This window comes from Chinchilla lanigera, unplaced genomic scaffold, assembly GCF_000276665.1.
Source record: "Chinchilla lanigera isolate Chin_1 unplaced genomic scaffold, ChiLan1.0 scaffold00055, whole genome shotgun sequence".
NCBI lineage: Eukaryota > Metazoa > Chordata > Mammalia > Rodentia > Chinchillidae > Chinchilla > Chinchilla lanigera.
In genome coordinates this window covers 13,691,526-13,718,458 of record NW_004955456.1, presented here as the reverse complement: position 1 = coordinate 13,718,458, position 26,933 = coordinate 13,691,526, and the positions used below count along the sequence as shown (strand labels likewise).

Here is a 26,933-nt window from a genome sequence, read left to right as displayed (position 1 = left end):
CCAGTGATCTCAGTGAATACTGCGCTCTATAAAGGTTACAGTGCAGGGTCTGTTTTTGGCTTGTTTTGGGTGGGGTTTATTGTTTTGTCTTTTTTGAGAGAGGCTTTCACTATGCAGTTCAGGCTGGCTTTGACCTCACTCTGTGCCCTTAGCCTCCTGAGTGCTGGGATTACAGGCGTGTGCCTCCACACCTGGTTTTTTTTGTTTTGTTTTGTTTTGTTTTGAGACAGATCGCTCTGTAATTCGGTCTGGTGTAAGGTCTGGTGTAATTTGGGCTGCTTGTGAACTCCCTTTGTAGCCCAGGCTGGCCTAAAGCAGTGATCCTCCTGCTTCAGCCTCAGGAGCTCTGGGATTACAGAAGTGCGCCACCACACCTGGCAATTTTTCATACGTTCACACAAAAAACCTATTCTCTGTCTTGTCCTGTGAATGGGCTCTTTACCAGTGTGTGACTTGTTACCTCCATTTGGGATTTAGAAACTGTGGCTTTGGATTAGGAGTTGTCAGTTCTCTGTGTTCTGTAGATCCTGCAACTGCTGACACATTTCATTATCCAGTGTCAAACCACATTAATATCAGTGTCGGTGCTCTCAGGAAAATCTGAGTAGTGCGAAGCTGTCAGGCTTTTATACTTGGCGATACAGTTTTTCTAAAATTACATTTCTGCTCGAAATTTTATCATTGGCAACAAATATTGCTATTTTCCTTAAAACAACAGGCTTACTTCATATTCAAGAAGTCTGCGTAGCACAAAACCCTGACCGTCATATTTTGGTTCTTTGGGGTAAAACACCCCTGGAGGTGGCCACCATGCTCGTGTGCACAGTGGTGGTTTGTGTACTACTGTTTCCTAGTTAATGAGTGTGAAAATGTACGGCCGGGTTTAATAAAGTCAGCAGGGTCTTTGTGACACCTGTAATCCCAGCTACTTGGGAGGCTGAGGCAGGAGGGTCACAAGTTCAAGACAACCTGGAAACTTAGTAAGACCCTGTCTGGAAGTAAAAAATAAAAGAGGGCTAGGTGTGTAACTGAGTGGTGTGGTGTTTGCCTAGCATCCTTGTGGCCCTAGAATTTTTTGGTAAAGATTTTACTATTTACCACAGATTTTTGTTTGGACCTTTTTGATTTAAGGATTGAACCCGGGGCCTCACTCATGCCAGGCAAGTGCTCTGAGCCACATTCCCCAGCCCTTTTTGGTTCATTTTGCAGCGGGATCTTGTTATGTTGCCCAGGCTGGCCTTGAACTTGGGTCCACCTGGCCAAAAACATCTTAAGACAGAACCAGAAGACAGTCCTGAGGGTAAGACTGGAGACCTCAGCTGAGAAGAGGAGGCTGAGCATCTTGAGTGCAAACTGCCCTTTACAAAGACATGGAGGCTCTCAGCAGCTAGCAGGCAAAAAAGTATAGTATAACATACAGCCAGAGGCAGTGGCATGTGCTGCAGTCCCACGCTCTGAGAGGCTGAGGATATTAAATACCCCTGTTTCTTTTTTGTTTTTTGAGATAGGGTCTCACCATGTAGTCCAAGCTGGCCTCAAACTCAGCGATCCTTCTGCCTCAGCCGCTCAAGTGCTGGGTTTCCAGGTGTGTGCCACCGTGCCCAGCCATTTTTCCCATTTTTAAGTACACAGTTAGTTAATTATCACTGAGTACATTCAGAGTGTGTGGTCATCCACACTCACTTAAAAAATTTGTTCATCATCAGATAAAAAATACCTATTAAATAATTCCACTTGCCACTTTTTTTTTTTTTTTTTTTGTTTGTTTGTTTTTTTTTTTTTGGTACCAGGAATCTGAACTCAGAACCTTGGGCTTACCAGGCAGGTAGTGGTGTCATTGAGCTATATTCTCAGCCTTCACTTTCCACTTTTAACTTTGTAAATATTTTGGCTAATCCTGCTAAAGCTATCTTTAAATGCCAGTTCTAGCCATCTTGTCTTTGTTTTAGTGTTTTGTTTTGTTTGAGAGTCTCATTATGTAGTCAGGCCAGTCTTGAACCTGCAGTTATCCTCCTACCTCCACCTTTTAATTCCATGTTATGAAAAGTATTTTTTTTAATAACAGGTGAGCTGGGCGTAGTGCATGCCTCCAGTTCCAGCATTCTGGAGGCAGAGGCAGGAGGATCACCAGGAGTTCAAGGCCCATGTTGCCCATGCTGGCTTTGAATTTGTAGCTTAAGTGATCCTCCTGCCTCAGCCTCCCTGGAATTATAGGTGTATGCCATTATGCCCACCTATATTTTAAATATTCTCAGTACAGTACTTATATGTTTCTAACAGATAAGAGTGTTTTTAACCAACAGTTCTTTTTTCTTTTTCTTTTTCTGTTTTTTTGTTTGTTTTTTGTGTTTTTTTTTTGTTTGTTTGTTTTTCTCCGGTACTGGGAATCAAATTCATGACCTTGTACTTGCCAGGCAGGCGCTGTGCCGCTGAGCTAAATCCCCAGCCCCTTTTCTTTTTCTTAAAATTATCTTTCCATGCTTACAAACAATGCTATGGCATATGTTGTAGGAACAAGGAATTACAATCCCTCAGACTGCAAGAGCAGATTTTCAGGATGGGGCGGAAGAACCCTGGAAGACAGTATTCAGCTTACTAGGGCTTACTTTTCTAAGTCACTTATCTAACTTGTTGGTTTTTTTGTTCTTTGAAACAAAGTTTCACTCTGTAGTTTAGGCTGGCCTTGAACTCATTATGTAGTCTTTTGAATGATCCTCCTACCTCAGCCTCCTGAATGCTGGGATTACAGGTGTGTGCCACCACGCCCAGCTTGTGCCTTATTCTTATAAAGGCAGTGGTAACTGATTTTTCTGTAGGTTCTAGCATGGTTCTTTCTGTATGCCAAACAGTTGGTGCTGAGTGCTTCAGGATGGGCAGGAAGGACTGAGCTGCTGAGAGGATCGGATCTCTGAGATCTCCTGGGGTGTTGACAGCGCTCAGAGAGGTGACTGCCCTCTAGGAAGACCTCAGCCCTCACCCTGATAGTAGCAGTGCTTAAATTTGGTGTGGTTTCTGATTTCATAAAGTCCTTTGCCAGAAATAAGTTAGCGTATGTCCTTCGATTTCATTTTTTTTAGTACTGTGGAAGTTAGTCTTGCACCTGACTCAGTTTCCGATACTCCTGGGTCCAGGCTGGAACCCAGCCCTAGTAAGCTGTCCTTTCTGAGTCTCCTGTTCTGTCCCTCCCTGTTAGGTTGGGTGTCCTGACTGGCCCAGCTTCAGGGCGGGTGTTTCTCTGCTGCTGACTGCAATGTGGGCTTAGCTTCCTGCTGTGTCGCCCGGTCCTCTGGCTCCGACGCTTCCGCCCTGGCGAGACTGTCCTCACTGCTGTCCCACGCTGTCTGCAGTCCTTGGCCTGTGGTGGCGTTCCTCCTTCTGGGACCCAGCCCAGTGGGTTGTCAGCCCCTCAGGGCAGGAACTGTGTCTTCCGTACCTTTGTACTCTGGCCTTCATAGACATTCAGCTGGTTGGTTGGTTGAAGTGAAGTGACTTATCTGTAAAGGATTTGGATCACATGAGCTGAAAGTTGGATTTCCCTGATTACTGAGCATGAAACTTGCTACTTTCACCTTGTTTCAAGGATGGACCATGCCACAGGGGCAGCGAGGAGCAGAACGAGTAGGGCAGGCTGCAGTGGTGGCAGGGGAAGCGGGCAGGCACAGGGCCCTGTGCTCTGCTTGTCAGGTTCCCAAGGTGCATCCGTGCCTACCCGCCCCGTGCGTCCCCTCGGACCAGGGCCCCCAGAACTGAACACTGTTGATTGAATTGTTACTAGACTTTCAGATGGTGCTCGGTGTTTAATGAAGTGTTTCCACTGTTGTTTACATGTCTTAGGAGATTAAGATTTGAAGTATTTTTGAGTAACAGACAAGGAAAGTGAGGTGCAGACATGATTTGGCAGAAGTCCTCTGCCAGAGTAGCTAACATAAAAGGTGAGTGGGCTCCTCCCTATTTGTGGCGTGTTTAAGGATGCGCTTTCCCATAGCACAACTTGCTCAGGTAATGCCGCATGCTGCAGACCACCACCTCTATCTTAGACCACGGCGCCCTGTGAGTTGTCACCCCTCACATGTGATCCCTGCAGTACCATCAGGGTCACCTTACCGCAGTTCTGTGTTCCTGTCATCCTGTGCCCGCAGGTCTTTTCTCTCCACTTGAATTAAACTCCTGAGACCCTAAATCCAACTTTCTTCCAGCGGTTCACTGTAGGAGCCTAGAGGTTGGATTATGGGAAGTGTTTGGCACATGATCTGGATTCTAGATTCATCATTCATTTCTAATGTGTGTGTGTCTGTCCCGTCCCGTGTCTGTCCCGTCCCCACCCCCCGCCCCCGCCCATACCTGGAATCAAACTCACGACCTTGTGCTTGCCAGGCAGGCCCTGTGCCGCTGAGCTAAATCCCCAGCCTCTCATTTCTAATGTTGAAAGTCAACATTTTCCATTACTTTTGAGCCGTAATTCCTGCCCCCTTAACTGAAGGGTGGAAGTTACCTTGGGCATTTCTAGCTCAGTGTTCCGACATGTCATTTTGTTGATGGTGGGTGGGTAACTGAGTTGTCATCCTCCACGTGTGCACTGTAAAGGTCATTTGTTCCCCCAGCTCAAGTTGCTGGCACACAGTAGGCATTTCATAAGCGCAGCAGGAGTGGATTGGAGCCCAGGACAGCTGCGTCCCATAGCTGTGAGATGCAGCCGCCTGATACTTCCCAGCCCTTTGCAGTTCCCACTTGCCTAAGGCCGATCATTCTGTCTTCTGCAGAGCCAGAGCCGCCTCATTCCTACTGGGATTCAGCCCTTGTGCTCCCTACTCAGGCAGAGGCCAAGTCTGACCTTACTGTCTCAGTCTATGCATAACCATGGGTTGTCACACGGGTGACCAGGGAGCCCTTTGAGCCACCTCCCTGCCTCTTTGCCTCCTTCAACACTCCAGGACACCATTATGTACATATCCGCTATTGTCTCCCCATCCAGTGTTTACTTTCCAAAGTGCCAGTGATCCTGGAGCCCACTGTGGTTTCAGTAGTAAGTGGAAGGGCTGGGGCTATAGCCCAGTGGCACAAGTGCCTGCCTGGCAAGCACAGGGTCCTGAGTTCAATTCCTGGTACCCCTCCAAAAAAAAATAGTAAGTGGAAGTAGTAAGTCAACTGTGGTCTCAATAGTAAGTGAAAATTCTAGAAATAGTGCTATAAATTGCACACTGTCCTGAGTAGAGTGGTACAATCTGTCCTACCCTGGATGCCAGTCACCCTTTGACCAGCACATCATCCAGCCATCATCACAGTCCTCCTGCTGACTGTTATCACGAGGCCTGCCACGGCCTAATGCAGGGCCTGTGTCGGTGAATCACGAGGCATGGTGTCAGTTCCCGTCACACAAGAATAAGAACGGTGAGTTCAGCGCTGTGACGTAGTCTGAGGGGCTGCACTGGCAAAAACATTTATTGTGGTATACTGGTAGCATTGTTCTGGTCTACTTTTGTTTACTTAAAATTTTATCAAAGCAGGTACAAGAAAAAGCATGGCATGTGTGTGGTCGAGCACTGGCCAGTTTCAGGCCTCCTTTGGCCATATTGGAACACACGCCTAGGGAAGGGGGCTGCAGTAGACGGCTGCCTGCATGCTTCCCGATGTGGTCATACACGCTGCATAGCTACGGTTGTGAGCTGCTTGAACGCAAGGGAGTACATTCTATGTTCAGTGTTGAGTAGATGATTTTTTTTTTTTTTTTTTTTTTTGAGACAGGGTCTCACTGTGCAGTTCAGGCTGGCCTGGAGCTCACTTTGTAGTTGAGGCGAGCCCTGAATTCATGACAGTCCTCTTCCTCAGCCTCCCTAGTGCTGGGATTGCAGGCGTGTGCCACCATGCCCACTGAGTTAAATGAATTTAAAGTGGTGCTGTTCATTCTTCAGTGTGGCAGGTTTCCAGATGTTTGTTATATCTTATTTGTTATCCGGTCTAAAGAATGCTTTACTGGAAATATCTGAGGTTTGTGGTTGTGGAGGTAGGAGAGAGGAGTGTTGGCAGGGAGCATTGAAGTCACAGCTCACCAAGCGTGAGAGGGTGGGAAAGAGGGAGTGAGTGCTTGTGATTCCCTAGCAAACCTGTTCCTCTTGTGCTTTCAGGACAGGATGCTGGGCATCCTGTTAGGAAGTGGCAGAAATCTGAATTACTGAAATGTTACTTTTGTTTAAAAGTGCTCTTAGCCGGGTGTAGTGGCGCACGGCTGTAATCCCAGCACTCAGGAGGTTGAGGCAGGAGGATCTTTGCAAGTTCGAGACCAGCCTGGGCTACAAAGTGAGCTCAAGGCCAGCCTGAACTGCGTAGGGAGACCCTGTCTCAGAAAGACAAAAAAAAAAAAGTGCTCTTTTTTTTTTTCCTCTCAAGTTTCCAATACATTATGTTTCACAAACTTTCTAATCTGCAGTGAGGTTGAAAGAGCGGTATAGTGGTCAGCAGCATATACACACACACACACACACACACGCCCATGTGCACGTGAACATAAATAGCATCTATCTTAACACATCCTCTTGGGGTTAGGGGCAGTCTACTAAAGACAGTGCCGTTAGCACTCCTCAGAAGTGCACTATCGATGGATGCAGTAGTCATGTCTCATACACGTGCTGTACACAGATTCTCCACCTGCCCTTTCTTTCTTTGTGTTTTTTTTTTTAACACCTGCCCTTTCTTTTGCATTTGGTCCAGGATCCAGAGACCACGTGTGGCATTAGTTGTCATGTTTTGTAAATAAATTCCTCTGCCTTTTTTTGTCTTTGTGATGGACAGATTTGAAGAATCCATGCTCCACTAGGAAGCACATAAGTTTGTTTCATTATGAGTAATAGCCAGGTTCAGTTCCTGGTTAAGTATGACTGACAAATGCTTCCTTTTGAGAAGGACCTCCCTTTGCCCTCAGACTAGTAGATCCTCGAGCTGATAGTTGAGGTCAGGAAGTATCTTGTTCCCCAGAAACCAGCCCTCTGGTTCTGCCTCTCCCGATGAGCCCTAGCTGAGTCACTGCGTGGTGGTTGGAGTAGTGATTTGTCTGGTGTGACTTTTGTCTACATTTATTAGTTGACAGTCTTTAACTGATAGATAGAACCTCCATTTATTTAAATTGCCTTTATTTTTAGAGCAGTTTTGGGCTCATAGCACAACTGAGTAGAAAGTAAAGAGTTCTCATCACCCCCTGCCCCAACACACAGCCTCCCCCACTGTCAATAGCCAGCGCCAGAGCGGTGCCTGCAGTGACAGGTGGTCGTCACCACAGCTACAGGATCCTGAGGGCTCCCTTCTGGTGTCTCCCTTCTGTGAGTTTGGGCAGATGTGTGAGACAGGCTTTCCCTATGCAGTTTAGGCTGGCTTTGAACTCACTTTGTAGCCCTTGCTGGCCTCAAAGTCACAATGATCCTCCTGCTTTAGCCTCCTGAATGCTGGGATTACAGGTATGTGCCCCACACCCATCCGAATTTCTAACACACAGTTTGTAGGTGGAGATGGTAATGGTGGTTGCTACTGCCCATATATGTGCAGTGTCAGGCAATGTGCAAAGTGCCTTGTAATTGTCATGTTTCTTTTTTTTTTTTTTTTTTCCCCTGGTACCAGGTATCGAACTCACGAACTTGCGCTTGCCAGGCAGGCACTGTGCTGTTGAGCTAAATCCCCAGCACCCTAATTGTCATGTTTCAGTAACTCAACGACTGTATGTTGACAATTAAATTTATTTATTTGTTTGTTTGTTTATTTTTATGGTACTGGGGATTGAACCCAGGGCCTTCCTACTGAGCCATATCCCCAGCCCTTTTTTTTTGATTCAGGGTCTCGTTAAGCTGCCCAGGCTGGGCTCGAACTTGTGATCGTCTTCAACCCCCTAGAGTGCTGGGATTACCTTCATGCACCACCACACCTGGCTACAGATAAATTTTACACATGATAACTTCTTGGGTACATATAGCTAGTGGTGTGAGCGTCCAGTACCTCTGTGCTGTAAAGCACTCTTTCTGTAACAGGAGCAGATGAGGGTACGCAGATTGGTAGCGCTCACTGTGTGTTAGAGGACCAGGGTAGTATGCGCAGGGGGGAGAGCAGTGTATACATTAGTAGTACTTGCTGCACAGCACCAGAAAGTCTCACCTAGCGCCTTCTTACCCCTGAGGTGGTAGAGAGAAGCAGTTGCATTATGAGCTCAGACCTCTGCAGTCCCTCTCAATATAGTGTGTCGTTCCTGGCCAGTCTGTTACCTGTTTATGTCTCGAAAAATAGGCACCTTTGGATCAGCAGTACTGTAGAAGCCTTTCCAATGTGAAGAGCTGGGGTTGCTATGGCAGCAGATATTCAGCTGCACTGCTGTGTGGCTGAGCCTGTCTTGCTCTGGGGCAGGGGCCCTGGGCTGACCTGAGTCCTGTCTGTCTCCTCCTAGGTCCCGTGGCAGTGCTGGTGGCCATGGTTCCCGTAGCCAGAAGGAGCTGCCCACAGAGCCCCCCTACACAGCCTATGTAGGAAACCTCCCTTTTAATACAGTTCAGGGTGACATAGACGCTATCTTTAAGGATCTCAGCATAAGAAGCGTACGGCTAGTCAGAGACAAAGACACAGACAAGTTCAAAGGTGAGTCTTGGGAATTCTTATTACGTATTACTGTGAAGGAATGCGGGGACCTGAGTGAAATGTATTGTTGAACTAGAACCTTCTAATCATGAAAGGGTGGCTGACATAAACATACAGCAGACCTTTGAGCTACAACCAGCATCCCATAAGAACAACTTAGGTTACAACCAAAATTTTAGTTTTAGCTTAGGGCCAGAGTCTTGAGTTACAACCCAAATGCCAACCGCTTGCACAGTTGTAAACAAACTCTCTCTCTCAGCCAGAAAAGCATATGTAAGGAAACCTCCAGTATGTGTCAGTCTGAGCCATGATTTCAACCAGTGCTTTATATAATCACGTGATTACCACTGTCAGAATAGCCCTGAAAAAGCTAAAGAAGAAGGAAGGGAAGGTAAAGCAATCACAGTCATAAAGAACAGTGGTAAAGAAAAAACAGAAACAGACAACCTCAGAGCAGTTATTAGTTCAGGAAAGGTTGAGACCTAGGGAGCCAGATGCAGGTCCTAGTGGGCTACAGACTCCCAAGGAAAGGACGCCAGAGAGCCAGGTTCCTGATGTTCTTACGGAAGGGGCCTCCCCTTCAAACAGTAGCACCTTCCATTCATCCTCCCTTCCTGCAAGCCAGAGATTTCCACTTCAATGGTGAGTACTGTATGAAATTGTTGTTTTTGATAAACTAGGCACATTTTATAACTTTTTGGTGAATGCACTAGGAAAATTACTGGTGTTTCTGGTAAATTGTGCACATTATACAACCGTTTTTTATTATAGAAAGGTTAGTTAAGGGGTTCTGTCGGAGGGTTGGAACCATCGTGGGTGTTTCCATGATTGCTCCACCAACCTGAGTTACAAGCAGCCTCACGAGTGAGTGGAGTTCGTAAGTCAGTGGTGGGCGGTAGCTCTTCCATTCGTAGTGCTTAAGTTCTGCTTGGGAAAGCAGCACTTTTCACATAATCTAGTTTGTAGAAATATGTGGTGTGTGCCCAGGTTTGTTTACCTGATCTTCATTTTCTAGCAGTCCAGTCTCAGCCACCAAAGGAATTAGCCAGGGGAGAAATGGGATAAAAGTGAGGGCTTTCCAGGCCTTTTCCAGCTTGACTGACTGGTGTGTTTTTCTTTTCTTTTTTTTTTTTTTCGTGTATTTTTCTTATAGTTAGAAATGGAAAAGATAACCTAGTCAGCCAGCGTTGCCAGTGTAAACTGCACGTGTGTTTAGGGCAGGCTTGGCTTGATTCAGGTGACGGCAGTGTCCACAGATCAGCCTCTGGGGGGCGCTTGGGCAACAGGAGTAAGGAGGCTCGATGATCACGATCTTCTTTCCACTTTACTGGCGCCAAGCATGCGCAGCCGGGCGTATGGTGCCTCCATGGTACCTGTGATGAGCTTTAGAATTTCAGGCCCATGTGACCCATGAGCGACCCCACCCCAGGCTGCACTGTAGCCTGGGTTTTGGAGTTTGTTTCCAGCTCCTCTGTAGTGAGCAGCTCCAGAGTAGGAGCTGTGTGGCTGGGCTGTTGTTGCCTCCTTGAATTTGGGAGTGGTTTTCTCAGCTGTGCTCAACAGTGAATGCACAGGGCGGGTGAGGCAGTGGGGATGAGAGGCTGCTTAACTCAGATGTAGACTCCAGGCAGCAAGGAAGCGACAGTGTCAGAGTCCGTGTCAGGTACAGGGCGTCAGTGACATGTGCATGGACTTAGGTCATCAGCAGATACCCGACGAGAATACCTGTGTTACTGAGGATGCGTTCACTTCAGCTACCTGAGTGGGAACGCACTGGGCACCTCAAGCCTATTCAAAGCATTCATTCACTTACTTCAGTGCTGGAGATTGAGCCCAGGGCCTTGGCACTGGGTTCCATCCCTGGTCTGCCCTTTTTTATGTGGAGACCAGGCCTCACTAAGGTGCCCGAGCAAGATCCCAACTTGTCCTCCTGCCTCAGCCTTTGGTTAGCACTTTATGATTGATAAAATAAGATTTAGGGGCACGAATACCAGTTGTGATCTGTTTCTGAGAGTGAATGTGCTCTTCTAAGTCTGCTGTCACCTAGATGCCCCCAAACCGGTGTAGATTGGTGGAACCTCTCAGATCGCAGCAGATTGTAGTCGGGAACCACTTGAGGAAGCTGGGGTTTCTTTCTCTTGCAGGGTTCTGCTATGTAGAATTCGATGAGGTCGACTCCCTGAAGGAAGCGCTGACCTACGACGGTGCAGTAAGTACCCCCGGGGATGTCAGGCCAAATGAGCAGTTGGGATTTGTTTTCTTTCGGATACTTACACTGTTTTGCCCTTACCATTAGCTGTTGGGTGATCGGTCACTTCGTGTGGACATTGCAGAAGGCAGAAAACAAGATAAAGGTGGCTTTGGATTCAGGAAAGGCGGACCAGATGACAGAGGTGATTGGTTTTTCTAAAACTAAATATATCTTGCTGTGTGCCCACCACGTAACGACTCCTGAGCGTCACTGGCAGAATCTGCCTCTCGGGTTTGATAGGGTCTGGGAGCTGTAAGCTTTGTAAGAGCTTAGAAAGTGTAGCTAGGCTTCTGAAAGCCTGGTTTTTTGTTTTTCGGGTTTTTTTCTGTCGGCAGCAAAACCTGTTAGACTTATTTCATTGAACTCCCATCACATGAGTTGTATGTCTTCCCAGTAAATTTTTCCATGTTTCTGCAGCAAGGTAATGATGCGACCTCAACCTTTATCTTTTTTGTGTATCCTCAGGAATGGGTGGCTCTCGAGAATCTAGAGGTGGCTGGGAGTCCCGGGATGACTTCAATTCTGGTATCAGTATTTACAGTATCGCACTTCTGTTCCCAGTAGCTTCACTGCCTGGTGCTTCTTGGGAGAAGCTGGCCCAGCCCGACTGTTTCTTTAGCTCTTTTCACAAACGGAACTTTCCCCACAGGCACCCAGGCGCACAGTAAACGTCTCTCCAGACCCCGTTGGGCAGGACGGAGGCTGCGTCATGGGCAGTCAGACCCAGGCCCTGGGCGTTCTTTCCCCGGCCCGGCACTTTCTGCGTGGTAGTCTTCCTACTGCCGGGGCCCTTGCCCAGGGGAGTGGCTTCACGTGCCTGTGTGTGGCACCAAGGGGCACCATTGCTTCTGGAAACACCGGTGTGTGGGCACTGGAGACTTCAGAGAGCCTTACAGCTGTGCTTCCTGGTGGCCCCTCCTCAGCTGGTGCAGGTCATCCTGGCGGCCTGTTCTTTTCTCAAGGGGCTTGGAACTTGAGTCCCTTCAAGAATGTAGCATCCTGTCTCAGCAGCCCAGGAACTCGGCTCCCAGGCCAGGCTCTGTCTGGAAGGTTGATTTCTCAAGGACTTTGTCATGTCTACTATTTTTTAATTATGCGGGTAACTCATGCATGGTAGGAATGTCATTCATAAGAGAGGTTTAAAAGGAAAAGCAGGTCTGTTTTCCTTCCCACAAACTTGAGGTGCTTGCTGTGCACTGTTACACAATACAGGAACATCAGCCCCCAGCCCTACTCAGCACATCTTGCCTGTGCAGAAGCACAGGAGAGGCTGGTGCTGCTGCTCTCTTCCAGTGCTGTGCAGTGACCTGTTGAGTAAGTTCTTGAACATCCTGCCCCAGTCAGAAGTGAGCTTATTCATAAAAGTGCAGTGTCGTCCAGTAAGTCTGTAACTTTATGTATAAGCTGATCTCCGACTGAAGCGTGCAGCGGAGGTCCTCCCGAGCCAAGCTGGGGCAGCGGTCGGGGCTCCGTGACAGCTTTGCGTCGGCAGGTGCTGCGGGAGTGGCGCACAAGCTCAGAGCACCCGTGTGCACCTCCCGAGAGAGGCACCTTCCCACGGTTGGCTGCCCCTCGGTGCCCGGGCAGCCTCTGCCTTGCCACCTTCCTGCTCCACATGAACCGTGAGCGACGATTGCGTCCCGCCCACATGCTCCATGCCTGCTTGCTGGAGTCACAGCTGGTTTGATGCTTTAGACATTGCTTGGAAGAGTAGATCCTTTTTTTACTCTTAATAGAAGAATACTGTTTTTTAAGTGGCATGTATTCATTGTAATTTTTAAAACCACCCAAAGTTAAGCAATACAGAATAGTACAAAAAGGAAAGAGGCCACAAACAGTCCCCTGGGGCTGGGCGTGTAGCTCGCTGGGGCGTGTGCTTAGCGTGCGTGAGGCCCTGGCTTCCCTCCCCGGCACCGCACACTCGAGAAATGGGCCAGTGTGCTTAAGGAAACCACAGAAAACTCAAGGGTCTTGTGAGTAGCGAGTCTCATAGAGCGCTGCCCAGAAGCTGATCAAAGGACTTGTTAGTGCCAAACCTTGCTCTTACTTCCTGCGGGATTTCCCAGTGCGCATTGTACAGGGGCGTTGGAGGCGGGGCTCTGTGCTGCTTCGTGCCCGCGCCCCTGGGAGCACACAGCAGCCATGTGCTGATTTGCCACATCAGTGTAGGGTGAGCTGGTGGGTTTCTTGCCAAAAGCTGGCGCAGTCTAGTCTCCTAGGAAAGGGCAGGACTTTGGGCTGCAGGTAGAAAGGGTAAGTTTTTAGTTTGGGGGAAATGTCTGGTTAAATGTTTGAGTACTAATTTCGTTTTTTGGTGTTTTGTTTTTGTTTATGTTTTTGGGTATTTTTAATGAGCTGTAGTCCAGTTAAGACTGTAAAGGACCTTGTATTTGACTGCATCCTAGTATATTTTCTGCAAAGTAAAGCTCCTGTTACTCTATTCCCCAAATCCCTGCCACCTGTAACGAGCAGACATGGTGTCTGAGGTACCTGCAGCCGGCTCTTGTTAGCCAGGGTGGCTGAGTTCTCTAAAGTCACCCTGAGCACTACAGCAGCCAGGCCTGCGAGCCTCTGGTCCCTGCAGTCTCGCTCCAAAGTAGCACCTAAATCTTGTTTTCTATGTGCTTGTGTTGAGAGAATATTTAATTCTGGGTATTTTAGTGGGTAGCATTGAGTCATGAATGTGAGACTTGTAGCCGCTAGTAGCCAGATGCTTGCCACACTGCAAGTTGTGATCGCAACCTGATCACAGGTCCCCCTCACACCCGTGCCTGTCCCAAAGGTGCACCACACCTTCTGGCTGTTGAGCACTGGGCAGCGTCCTGCACTGCGTTGTGGGCCATTGTCCACACTGACATCGCCAGCTAAGAGCAGGAAGGAGTGGAAGGCCCAGCCCCAGGCCCTTGTGAAGGCTGCATCTGGTGCAGGAGCTGAAGGGGAGAGCAGAGGGTGGTTCCATTATACTCCCAGGGGAGCGCACATGAGATGGCTCCAGCCCTGCAGAAAGGCCGCTCCTTTGGTTAGGGATTAAACATAAATTTTGCAGGTAGGTTAATCTGAATAATGAGGATCAACTGCATATAGAAAGACCCTCAGGCTCTGAGGGGTTGTCTCAAAAACAGGTTAGTTTCTGAAATACTTTGAACCATGACACCACCCCTTGAGTAAGGTACAGGCAGTCTCCTTCCAACGTCTGGCAGAGTGAGCCACTGTCCTCCCAGGCTGCGTCTACAGTGGTTAACTTCAGGGGCTGTGCTGTTAAAAGTTTAAGTTGCCCGCCTCCTCCCCCCTCCTTGACATAGTCTTGCTATGTAGTTGAGGCTCGCCTCAAACTTGCAGTTAGCTTCCCGAGTGCTGGCACTGCAGGCCTGAGCCTCCTCACCTGGCTCTTTAGCTTCTCTTACAAGTCTCTGAAGACTTCACATCTGGGGCTGGGGATTTAGCTCAGTGGCAAAGTGTCTGCCTGGCAAGCGCAAGGTCGTGAGTTCGGTTCCCGGCACCGGAGGAAAAAAAAAAAAGACTTCACATCTATGCAGAGAGAATCCTTCCTTTGATGCCAGATGAGAATCCCAGCATTGCTGGGGAAGGGACCACACAGGAGGAAGGCAGGGAGGGATGCCAGCACCCACCTTGGAGGGAGTGGCCGCCTCCCATAGCCTGGTTATCTCGAGTGCTTTGCTTTGAGTAGGGAAGTGGGGGGTTGTCACCCAGAGGTGACTTGATGCTTTAATTTCATACAGTTTTTCCTTGTGATTTTGTGTTTATATTTAGTCTTTCTAAGTAGCTGTGGATTTGTTAGAAACTAGACTGAGGCAGTTTCCAAAAGTCTGCAACCGCCCAGGCTGTCTGACCAATACATGGAACAGAACAGTTGTAGTCGCAGTTTTGTGGTTCCCAGTGTTTTGGCTTTGCCTGTCTTGGTGGGAAAGGAAAATGCTGCCGCCGGCGCTGTGGTCAGCACTTCACCCCGAGACCAGTTCCGATGACGCTTGTGCATACTGTCGTGCTGCGTTAAAGGGCTGATCTTGTAAAAGAACTGATTTTTCTGACTTCTTAAATATCACGGACTGTACAAAAGGTAGGCATAATAGTGAAAGAACACCTGAGCCAGTCAACCAGAAGTCGAGACACTGAGAAGAAAGGTCTGAGCTGAAACACAGGTTTCAGAACACACCATTCAGATAAACCAGGGACAAGTTTGGAATTTAAAATATCTACCTCCTAAAACAAGCACTCAATAAACTGTCATCAGGGAATGAAGAAGATAAAAAGACTGCGATGAAGTTAAGATTGGAACCTCATGTATAAGTGGAGGATGTTTGCAGAAATGTTGGGGTCTGAGAAGTCTAGAAGTCTGCGTGTCATTCTGGAGTACCGGTTTCCCATGAGGGGATGAAATGTTGGGGTTGTTGCAGAAGAAAAAGCTCTGACTTTAATATGTTCTTAGCCCAAGAGGACTGAACAACAGGGAAACGCGTCAGACTAGGAAGGGTGCCAGGGGGAGTTGCTCCGTGTGATGTGACTGCGTCAGGCTGGGGGTGCAGTCAGCTAGAAACTCCCTCCTGCTCTTAGTTGAGTAGAAGCAAACAGTACTTCAGTAAGTGTGCACATTGTATTTGAAGGAGAGAAAGAGTTTCATTGAAACGTGAAATACAGGGTGTGATTGGTACAAAGCGAAGTTAGGTAAGTGTGACTGCCACACAGATTGAGCTCACCCTGAGAAAAGCTGGACCTATGCAGTGAGCAAGCCTTGAACTGCCTGCAACCGAAAAACAGGAAGAACAAGAAGGTATTGCGGATTGAGTGGAAGAGGAAAAAGAAACTGTTGCCTATTTGAGAAATCGAAGTTGGTGAAGTTGTGGCTTGCTGTTGTAATCTCCTAATTTTGCTCTTTCGTTTGTGACTCTGGTGTTTCCGGGTTAATATTAGGTTTTTTAAAAGCCAAAGTCAGGTTATCTTTTTGTCTTCTGTTTTTGTTTTTTTGTTGTTATTGTTGTTTTTCTTCTGGTATCAAGAATTGAACTCATGACCTTGTGCTTGCCAGGCAGGCACTGTACCGCTGAGTTAATAAGTCCCTAGCCCCTTCTTTTTGTCTTCTGTCTTCCCTTTGAGATCTGTAAGATTGATTATTCATTTTTTCTCACTGTTAGAGCCATATTTGTGTCCCATACTTTAAGAGGCTAGAAATTAACTCATAAACATAATGGAAGGATTTTGCAGTACAATACAATGTTAGGCACAAAAATGATTTAGGACTGAACTTTGGTCCCATAATTAGTAAAGCATAAAATGTCAAATTGTAATAAAGTATTTCATGGATTTTTGTTCCTATATTACTTGTGAAAGGGTTTTTTTCCTGTCTCTTTTTTTGGTACCGGGAATCGAACTCAGAACCTTGTGCTTGCCAGGCAGGCACTTACGCCACTGAGCTATATTCTTGGCCCCGATACTTGAAAGTCTTTAAAGAAGATCTGCATTGTCTTCCCTATGTGCATAGTTTTTCTAGGAGGATTAATTTTGAGATAATGCAGCAGGTAAAACAGAATGTGTGTTAACTAACAATTTATTACAGTGTAATTTAAACATTAATACCTATACTACTTGCCAAGCATATAATGTAAAAATATAAGAAATAAAATCATGTAAGTACCAATTTGGCTAAAAGTTACCATTTTATAGGACTAAGCAATGATGTTTAAAAATCTTTTTGTTTATTATTTGTATGATGTTATGACTAAATTGTACCTGACTTACAGTCTTAAGTCTTTTAGTCTTTTAGTTACCTGTAAAAAATAATACCTGGTTTCCATGATGGTGAAAAACTATAAAATTATAAACATAAAGGTTTGTGGAAATACATTGGAGTATGGGAAACGTAGATACATAAATTTTGCTTTATGACAACTATTACACGTTGAATAAAATAGCTTAGTTCTTTCAGAGAAAAGAAGGTAGACTGAGGCCTGTTGCTAGGATTTCTGTTTGAAGCCATAGTAGGTAAAGGATAGTCTCATGTTTTTGCACTTTTCCTGCCAGCTGAGAATTTAAACCACCATTTTATTCTCTCCTATGATTCTGCATCTTTTTTCCTTAATCTGTGAATCTTATAATTACACAGCAGACTCTCGCTTGGACGTGTTTTTCGTGTGCTTTATTGTGGAAAACCTCAGGTGCTGGGCAGACTAAAGAATGAAACGTAAACTCAGAATCAGTTCACAGAACACCGTGTAACTGGCTTTGAGATGGTCGTGTAAAGAGAATTCAGCAGCTCCTGTCTCCTTCAGGTTACAGGGATGACTTCCTAGGAGGCCGAGGAGGCAGTCGCCCAGGGGACCGGCGAGCAGGCCCTCCCATGGGCAGCCGCTTCCGAGACGGCCCCCCGCTGCGCGGCTCCAACATGGACTTCCGGGAACCCACAGAAGGTATGGTGTGGGCCCCCTGGAGGGGTGCTGGTTCACACTCACCCCCAGCTCAAGTGCCCCTTCCCGCCATGCACAGGGGCTGTCTCGGGTCACCCTTGTCTCAAGTAGGATATCTGACAGTCCAGCTCTGCTGCTTATCTGAGAGCATGAGCTAGCCCTTCCAGAGCGCTCGGTGACACACAGCCTGCTGCGGCACGCGTGCTGTAGGGTCGCCACCACCGGGCTAGGCTGTCAGACACTGTCTTCCGTCTGGCTGCTTTGCCTGGTTATGGGGTGAAGCCATCTCTAAGCAGCGCTTTTCTCTGCAGAGGAAAGAGCACAGAGACCACGGCTCCAGCTCAAACCTCGGACAGTGGCAACGCCCCTCAACCAAGTAGCCAACCCCAACTCCGCCATCTTCGGGGGAGCCAGGCCCAGAGAGGAAGTCGTGAACAAGGAGCAGGAATGAGCGCGCGGCGGGAATGGGTGTGGGGAGTCAGAGCGAGGCCCGGCGGAGGCCCGGCCGGCCGCAGACGCCGCTCCTGCACCTGACACTGTCCTCGTCCTTGCAGTGGAAACACCGAGCTTGTGAATGCATGTCAGCTGTTAACAAGTGGTTTTTAGTACATCCTTGGCTTTGCTGTACCTATCTAGTGCCTGTTTCGTGCTCTTTATTGTTTCCTTCCTTCTCTGTCCTCATTTTCCTCTGTCCGTCCTCCCTCTCGCCCCCGTGTCTTTGCAGCACGCGGTGTCCGGAGGAGGCGTGAGGGCCGCCAGGCGGGAGGCGCAGGCCCAGGTGCTGCTGGCTTTGGTTCTTCTCTTTTGCCTTCTCTTTCATTTTCCACATGGGCCAGACTTGATTTTTTCAGTGCTTCTTTTCTGATCCGCATGCTGAGTTCTGTGTCGCTGTGGCTTCCAGGAAAAAGCAGAAGATGCTGGCAAGTTGGCCGGCACTTTGTTTGTATCCAGCTGTGATCAGTATGCAGAATTGGAAGCACCTTGTGCTGAAAACAAGGAAAAATTCCTGTGACCCTTGCAGCTTCCTTCCACTCCTCTGGTCCTGCTCCCAGGTGTGCTGTCGCCGGCGGCCCTCCCAGGGCTGGACGGCAGAGCAGGTGGAGCCCGGGCAGAGTGGGCTTTGGCGGTGCTCCTCGCTGTTCCCCAAGGGCTCTGTGTGCGCTGCCCTTCGCTGCGCTCTCCCGAGGCCATGCCCAGATAGCTCCTCTCTGGGGGCTTCCCGGGCTCCCCGTGCTGACTGCCGTGGCTGCCCAGTGGCTTGTGTCGTTTGCGTGGGCTCGGGCGCTGTGGAGACCGGGCAGCAGTGGTGCTGGGCTGGGCCGACACAGTGATGCGGACCTGGCCTTCCCGCATCCCTGTTGTCTGTTGGGCGTCTCCCCCTTGCGTCGTTCCCACAAAAGCAGCCTACTGAGACTGCTTCCCACCGCCCCTGCGCCCATAGTGGAAGTGGCCTCAAAACTGGCACTTTATTTCCCGTGGTGAATTGGAAGTTTTCTGTGCCGAGCTGTTCGGGCCTGGCTGACTGCTGAGGACTGCAGACATTCGGCCGGCCACCTCCTCTCCCAGATGCGCTTGCTCGCACACGCAGTGCTTGGCGCTCACCCAGGAGGAAGGTGTTGGGCAGCAGCTTTTGCACTCAGATGCCTCGTGTGAGCAGGTGGAAAATCTTTAGTGCCTGAGTCGGTCTGTGCCAGTGGGAGAGCTAGAGCCCCGGAGAAGGGAGACCCGGTCGGGGTGACTGGAAGGCCAAGGCGTGACAGTGTAGTTGCTTGGCCTGGGGTTCCTGCTAGCTGTCGTCCTTGGCCCCTCTGGTCTGTCTCTGTTGCAAGGTCTCAGCAACTTACAGAACTCACACTTCCCCCTCTGCCTGTCATCTTCTCTGCTTCTGAGATAAGAACCATTTGTGTAACACCAACACCTAACTTAAGAAAGACATGCATTACGTGGTTGTAACAAACCTGATGCTTTTGAGACGACCCACACACATCCTCAATGCAGAAAGATCAAGAGCAAAACAAATCCGCCCGAACCGCTGGGGACCCAGCTGGCTTCCAGATGCGAGGGTGGGATTCCAAACACTCAACACATTCAGCTGTATGACAGAAAGTAAATCTATGGATATGGTATTTTGTGAATGATCTTTTAAATAAAAGAAAAACCTTACGTAATATCTAATGTCTACCTTTATTCTTGAGTTCTGTTTAGCTGCTTGTGAAACTCAGTTAAATTTGAGAAGCACTGTCTGAATTCAGAAGAGTATACTACATGTGAGGTATAGGATTATGGCATTTTTAGGAGCTAGAAGTAGGATGCCGGTGTTTTTCTTCCTCTTTCTGTCACTTACTAAAAATGTGATTTTCCCCAACCTGACAGAGAAGAAACCTTACAGTGATAGTTTGGGTTAGGTACAAGAAGCATTTTTCCCCCAAGGTGGGAAAACCGCTTGTGGAAGAAAGTCTAGCTCCTCACAAGTCTAGCTCCTCACTGTCCGCATCCACAGCAGTGGACGTGGTCATGGCCAACGGGTGTGGGCGGGCAGGCTGTGCTGGTCACTACATGTCTGATGCCCCTCTCAACAGGCAAGGTGCAGGGCTTTGAGGGGTGCCTGGAAGACTGCTACACGGGGTGGGGCCCACTGGGGGGCACATGGTGACTGAGGAGCTCAGAGGCTGGCCCCAGGTAGCAGAGGAACTCAGCAGGGTGGGGCCCTGGGTTCCAACCCCGGCAGCAGGAGAGAAGCGTGGACTAGGCATTGGTGCACAGGTGCCCAAGGTGGCAGTGTCCCAGCCACAGGGCAGAAGGCCTGAGGCATCTGGGTGTCCTGAAGCAGGTTGGTCCTGGAGGTGGCTTGGCTTTGGGGAATGGGATTTGCCAGAGGTGGTCACGTGCAGACTAAAGTGCAACCGCTACAGCTACCTGCCTGCCGCCCCTCTTAAGTCACTGAGTGCAGGCGGGGTGTGGCCCTGGAGAAGCCCCTGGACAGGACAGGACCCGTTCCTGTATTTGAGACCAGTGGTGTCTCCCTGCTGTCTGAATGGCCGTGAGGATCTGCAGTTCACGTGCTAAGTGAAGTCCTTTGAACAAGCTTTTTGAAGAACTTTGGGACCTGGCCCTGCTGCCTTGCGTGGACAGGGGGCTGTGTGTATGGGCTCAGAAGGCAGAGAGGAAGGGTGCCAGGAGTTTTGCTGGCGTCCACTGTCCCCTTGGTGATGTCCAGAAACCAGTCTTGTTCTCAGCAACGGCGATGGCTTAGCAGAGGTGTAAGTCTGACCAAGAAGCACAGTTATTTCACCCCAGACCTGAAATTGCCTGGAGTTGCAGTTTTGGGCTTGTAAGGGAAACAATTTAATACAGGACACAGATTTATAGGATTAGTTTATAGTAATCACCCAAAGAGCCAGGTACAAAAGAGTGCAGGAAATCTGCGCACACAAAAGACCCAAACAATCCAGCCAAGGGCCTGGATCCCACAGCAATATCCTGCATGAGTCCAGTTGACCTGGAACCCAAAACTGCCTCCCATGAGTCCAGCTGGGGCTTAGAGCTGATGACAGTGTCTCCCGCAAGTCTTGTGGATCTGTGCTGGGAAGGCCCAAAAGTCAGCGGTGGAAGCTAGAAAGTCTGTGCCAGCGGGATGAAGGATCTGTGCCAGCAGGCTGAGGAATCTGAACTGGAGCCAGAAAGTGACAGTCAAAGTAAGGACCAGAGCTCCCCCAAAGAGAACCACAGCCGTCCTCAGCAATAGCGAGGCCCTGAACTCCTCTGATGAAGAGTACAGCAGAGTTCACATCAGGAAAGCCAGCGTGACAAGCTCCCCCAGGAGAACCAACAGCACCCTTCTTTCTCTCCAGTTCTCCTTTTTATGCTGTTGGCAGCAATCCTTAGTGGGCCCTCCCCACCCAGCACCACGCTGATTCAGTTCATCTGGGTATTACAAGTTGTCAATCCACCGCACCTGGTGTGAGCTAGGCATCTCTGGAGATATTGAGATGTTTGGGGTGGGTGGGTGTGTGTGTGTGTTTTGAGATGGTCTTGCTCTGTAGTCTCAGGTGGTCTTGAACCCACCATGTGGCCCAGGCTGGGCTCAGACTTGAACCCTCCTACCTCAGCTTTCCCGTGGGAGGGACCCTGGGTGTGCGCTACCATGCTTGGCTCTGATCTCAGTAGCATCGAGCTCCCTTGGGAAGGACCAGGGATATACAGCTCAGCGGCACAGCACTACATGGCAAGTACAACATCCAGAGTTGCATTCCCAGTACCAAAAAAAAAAGATCCCTTGGAAATTGATAGTGTTTTTTGTGTGCATTAAACTCTTGGAATACCAGCTGGACACGGTGAAACCCTGAATCCCAGCACTCTGGGAGTCTGGCAAGTTCAAGCCCAGCCCTCTTCAGTTTTGTGATTCTGAGACCTCGTCTCAAAGGGGTAGGGTAGTGACGTCATTGTGAAGCCCCAGTTCAATCCCCAATGCCACCGAGAGAAAAATTGCTCATGAGTTTAAAAAATTATTTTTCGGAAAGTGATGGGATGGCAAATGACAACTAACACAGCTTCTCCAAGATTTGGGATACAAACAGGAAAATTACCACGTAGGGCAGGAAAAAAGCACATCCCCAGGAACAAGGAAGGGATCTGACAGAAAAGTCCTCTGGAGAAGTTGCGACAGCACAACTGGGAGAGAGGACCTTCTGCGCTTCCCCGCTGGCTCCCAGCTCATGGCTGGTGAGAAAGGGACACCTACAGAGACAGTGAAAGATGGGGATACCAGGGGGCCTTGGGCAGAAATGCAGTGGCAGAATGGGCTACGGGTGCTATGATCTGCAGGGAGAGTGGAATTCTGATCCCACCTGAGTCCTACCTGCAACAGCTGGCGAGTGCCTCCAAGTGATGCCGTACCCCTGGAGAGAGGCGGATGCCGTTCCAGGGCAGCGGTGCTGGTTTGAACCTGGGAGTGAGCGGCTGCAGGATGGCTGCCCTTCAGGGCTCCTGGTGTCATGTTCCAGTAGTGACTAGGCAAGAGCCATGGTCAGGGAGCGGGCTGGAAAAAGACCTCCTGAGGGATTTCAGCGGAGGGACAGGGCCCCTCCCCCACGGCCAGAGGCCAGGCCCAGCCTGAGTTGCCCTGGATTTGGAAGTTGTAGCATCGGTGCCCTCACCCTCCTACTGCCTGCTGGTGCCTGCATCAAGCACAGACCTGAGGTCAGCCTGCCTCCTTTATCTACCAGCACAAGTAGGGATACATGTTGACTTGGACACTTCCCCAAAGTTGTAGATGCCAGAGAAACATACATTCAAAATTACAGAGAATTGGTGTGTCACCTGAGAAGTGGCGGAGTGGCGAGCTGCAGAAAAATAGCCTCTCGGAGACTTGGTGTCCAGACATGAATATATAGCAACGTGAGGAAGAAAAGGAGGGAAGTGGGTCCCCCAGGCACAGCAAGGATCTGAAGTAAAAATTGAAGCCCATGGGAGGGGTGAAGAGAGACTTCAACAAAGAAGGAGGAGCAAGCAGCACTTCCTGAGCCCTGACTCACTGCGTGGGGTAGGGGTGGGCACTTGAACCTGCAGACCCCTGGTGACTACAGGCGACACCAAGGGCCTGCACAGAGAAGCACACCAGTGGAACGGAGCAGGGGACACAGCAGACTGCAGTGGCTGCTGAGCCAGCTGTCCTCCAGGAGAGGGTGCTTGGCCAGTAGCCATCCTGGAGAGGGGTCGACTGAGCTCAGAACTCAGAGAAGCTGAGGCAGCCCCATCTAGGGGTTCCTGCTGTCAGGGTGAGGCAAAACTGAGTTCAGGTCACCAGAGATCAAAGAGCCAAGTTCATTCCAGCAGGAGGCACACGGAGTTGCAGGCTGAATAAATCAGGTTCCAGCCTCACAGAGAAACCAGCCTGAACTTCAGTGTAAGTGACCGTGCAGGCCTGCTGAGGTTATCCGCTAGCCTGCTGTGAATCTCCACCGGCTTGCTGGGGTGAATCAGCGTGGCTCTGCTCTGTCTCCCCAGTTTCTCCACCAGTGACAGCAGAGGTAGGCCTTGAAGTAGACTTATTTTTCTTACTTTCTTCTCTTTCCTTGGTTTTGTTTTTGTTCTTTTTTCTTCATTGTTCCTGGTTTGGTTTGGTTTGGTTTGGTTTGGTTTGGTTTTGATACCAGAAATCGAACTCAGGACCTTGTGCTTGCTAGGGAGGCACTGTGAATCTGAGCTCTATCCCCGGCTGTTCCTGTTTTTATGTGCATGTGACATTGTTTCTAGTTTGGTTGTTGTTCTGTTCTGTTCTTGTTTTTATTTCTTCTCTCCTCTTCACCAGTTTCCCAAAGTTTGCATCATCTTCCTTTGTCCTTCAGCCTTGTTTCTAATCTCTTCCTCTTCTATTTCTCTATTTTTTTCCCAAAGCCCTTGAAATTTTCTTTCCTGAGGGTATAATCACCATTCTGAGGGCATATTTACTATATATGATTTCCTGGGGTTGTTTTTGCTTTTGTTTGAGATAGGCTCTCACTATGTAGTTCAGGCTAGCTTTGAACTCATTAGGTAGCCAAGCTGGCCTCAGAGTCACAGTGATCATCCTGCCTCAGCTTCCCAAGTGCTGAGATTACAGGTGTACATCAGCTTGCCTGGCTTCTGGTTTGTTTTAGAATTTTTTATGTAGCTACAAATCTAGTTCATATGGTTTAAAGTGACAAGTTAATAGTTACCACCCTTTGTCATTTTCTAGCCTGTGTTTGATGCTATTGTTGTTGCTGGTTGTACTGCTTTAGCAAAGGTGACATAATTGTTCTAATAAGTTGTTCTTCCTGGTATGTCAAGACTGAAACTGCCTAAAGGTCATAAAAAATACTATAGAGCCGAGCATGGTGGCTCATGCCTGTAATCCCAGCGCTCAGGAGGCTGAGGCAGGAGGATCGTTGTGAGCTTGAGACCAGCCTGGGCTACAAAGTGAGCTCAAGGCCAGCCTGAACTGCATAGGGAGACCCTGTCTCAAAAAGACAAAAAACAAACAAACAAACAAAAAAAAACCAAATAGCTCAATTAGACAATAAATCAATAAAGAAATATCAGAACTGAGCCAAAGTTTTGAATAAATGGAATTAGTAGATGCCTACAGAGTGTTCCACCCCTCAACATCAGAATATACATTCTTCTCAGCTGTACATGGGATGTTCTCCAAGGCAGACTACATAGTAGCTCTACATCCTTAATAGTATAACTATAAAGCTTTATTAATCTTTAGATAGTTAACTCTGTAAGATTACTATTGAATTATTTTTTCTACCATTAACAGATACAGTTGTTGCATTCAGTACATAGCTTTAAGTCAGTACCTGAGTTGTCTTAATATTTACACCATACATGTGGAAAAGCAAGTTCGAATAACCTAATGGCATGCCTCAAGGTCCTAGAACAAGAACAATCCAAATCCAAAGCTAGCTATCAGAGCAGAAACGAATGAAAACCCTATGAAGTTGAAAAGGAAGCCAGGCGTGGTAGTGCATGTCTATAATCCTAACACCTGGGAGGCTGAGGCAGGAGGATCACCATGAGTTTGAGAGCAACCTGAACTACATAGGAAGATTCTATCTCAAATAATGAAAAATAAATTGAAAAGAAAGCAGTTCTCCTAAAGTCATTCCTAGAAGCAAGCATCACCTGATTCCAAAACTTGAAAATAACCCAACCAAATAGGAGAACTACAGGCCAATCTCTTTAAAGCCCACAGATACAAAAATCCTCAGGCACACAGAGACAAAAATTGCCCAGTAAGATACTGGTAAACAGAATGCTGCAACTCATCATGAAGATCAAACATCATGACCAAGTAGGATTTATCTCAGGGATGCAGGGATGGTTCAACATATGCAAATCAATAAGTGTAATAAAGCCAGGCATGGTAGCACCCACCTGTAATCCCATCACTCAGGAGGCTGAGGCAGGAGGATCATCGTGAGTTTGAGACCAGCCTGAACTACACAGCAAGATCCTGCCTGGGGAAAAAAAAAAGGACAAGGCTGTCTGCTATCACCACTCCCGCTCTCCTGTTCCATATAGTTCTCAAAACATTAACCAGAGCAGTTAGACAAGAGAGAAATAAAAGAAATGTGCATAGAAAAATAAATTAAATTATTAGTATTTGAAAATGATGATTCTCTACATACAAGACCCTAAAATCCCCACCAAAAGACTCCTAGAATTAATTACCAAATGTAGTAGCATAGCTGGATACAAAATCAACCCCCAAAATCCATAGCATTCCTGTACACCACAACAAGCTCACCAGGGGAGGAACTAGGGAAACAAATACCCCTCACAGTAGCATCAAGAGGAATGGAATACTTAGGGATTTACTGAACCAGGGATGTGCAGCATGGGGAAGCAACCCTAAAGATCACAGGGAGCCAGAAGAGACTTAGCATAGCAAAAGCAACTGGAGGCAGCAAAGGCGAGACGGGGGACGTCACAATCCCAAGCTTCAAGTTATACTTCAAAGCTACAGTGGTGAAAACAGCCGGGTATCGGCACACACCCACAAGAAACGGATTTGTGGATCAACAGGACAGAGTAGAGGATGCAGAAGCAACTCCAGGCACACTCAGCTATCTTATCTTTGACAAAGGGGCCAGATACTTTCGTTGGAGGGAAGACAGCCTCTTTAACAAGTGGTGCTGGGAACACTGGCTTCTCACATGTGGAAGGTGGAACCTAGACCCATCTCTCTCACCGTGAGGCAAAGGACTACACCCAAAGGACGTCACTGAAAAGCAACTAACTAAAAAGATCTTTATCCTAGCAATAAAGTCTTGCCAGGAGTGGTGGTGCGCGCCTGTAACCCCAGCACTTGGGAGGCTGAGGCAGGAGGATCACTGTGAGTTCAAGGCCAGCCTGGGCTACATAGTGAGCTTAGGACCAGCCTGAACTACATAGGGAGACCCTGTCTCAAAAATATTTTTTAAAAACCCAGTTTATAAAATAAGTGCAAAATAAAAGAGAAATAAACAAGACAGGGGGGGAAAGAGAAGAAAGCTATTATAATGCAGCATGGCCAGTGTATCTAAAAGTATACCTTGATTTCTAAGTGGTTTGGGGGGGGCGGTGGTAGGGATCAAACCTAAGGCCTTGTACATGCAAAGCAAGAGCTCTGCCACTGAGCCACATCCCCAGCCCAAGTTTGCTTGGCTTTTTGTTATTTATTTGTTTGTTTGGAGACAACGTTTCACTATGCAGTTCAGGCTGGCCTTGAACTCACTATGTAGTCCAGGCTGGCCTCAAACTCATGGTGATCCTCCTGCCTCAGCCTCCCCAGTGCTGGGATTACAGGCATGCGCCACCATGCCTGGCACCTTGATGTAATATAATTGTTTTATATGTTTTCTGGCCTTTAATCTGTGTTTATGATAAATCACTTGATAAAAACTTAAAAGTAAATTGGATGCTGGTAAAAAAATAGATGTGTTATATACATATGCCAACTTCCCGTAATGAATGTAATCATTATGTACTGCACACATGTACTAACAAAAATGAAAATTTGTTAAGTGTACTTTATCAAAACAAAAAGAAAAGACAGTTTATGAACAAAAAAGTGCAGCCTGGCATGGTGGTACACACCTGTCATCCCAGCACTCAGGAGGCTGAGGCAGGAGGATTGCCATGAGTTC

At 48.1% G+C, this 26,933-nt stretch overlaps 1 protein-coding gene and 1 pseudogene across 1 annotated transcript; both read left to right on the top strand.

The window, feature by feature from the left end:
* Positions 1-8,393: 8,393 nt before the first annotated feature.
* Positions 8,394-19,447, top strand: Eif4h (eukaryotic translation initiation factor 4H; the record flags this gene model as incomplete). The annotated part of the gene is made up of 6 exons (XM_013520517.1): positions 8,394-8,607; positions 10,752-10,816; positions 10,904-11,000; positions 11,324-11,383; positions 17,143-17,280; positions 17,589-19,447. Coding segments are annotated over 6 exons (714 nt in total), but the record flags the coding sequence as incomplete, so codon positions are not given.
* LOC106149891 lies at positions 15,086-15,865 on the top strand (annotated as a pseudogene).
* Positions 19,448-26,933: the final 7,486 nt, after the last annotated feature.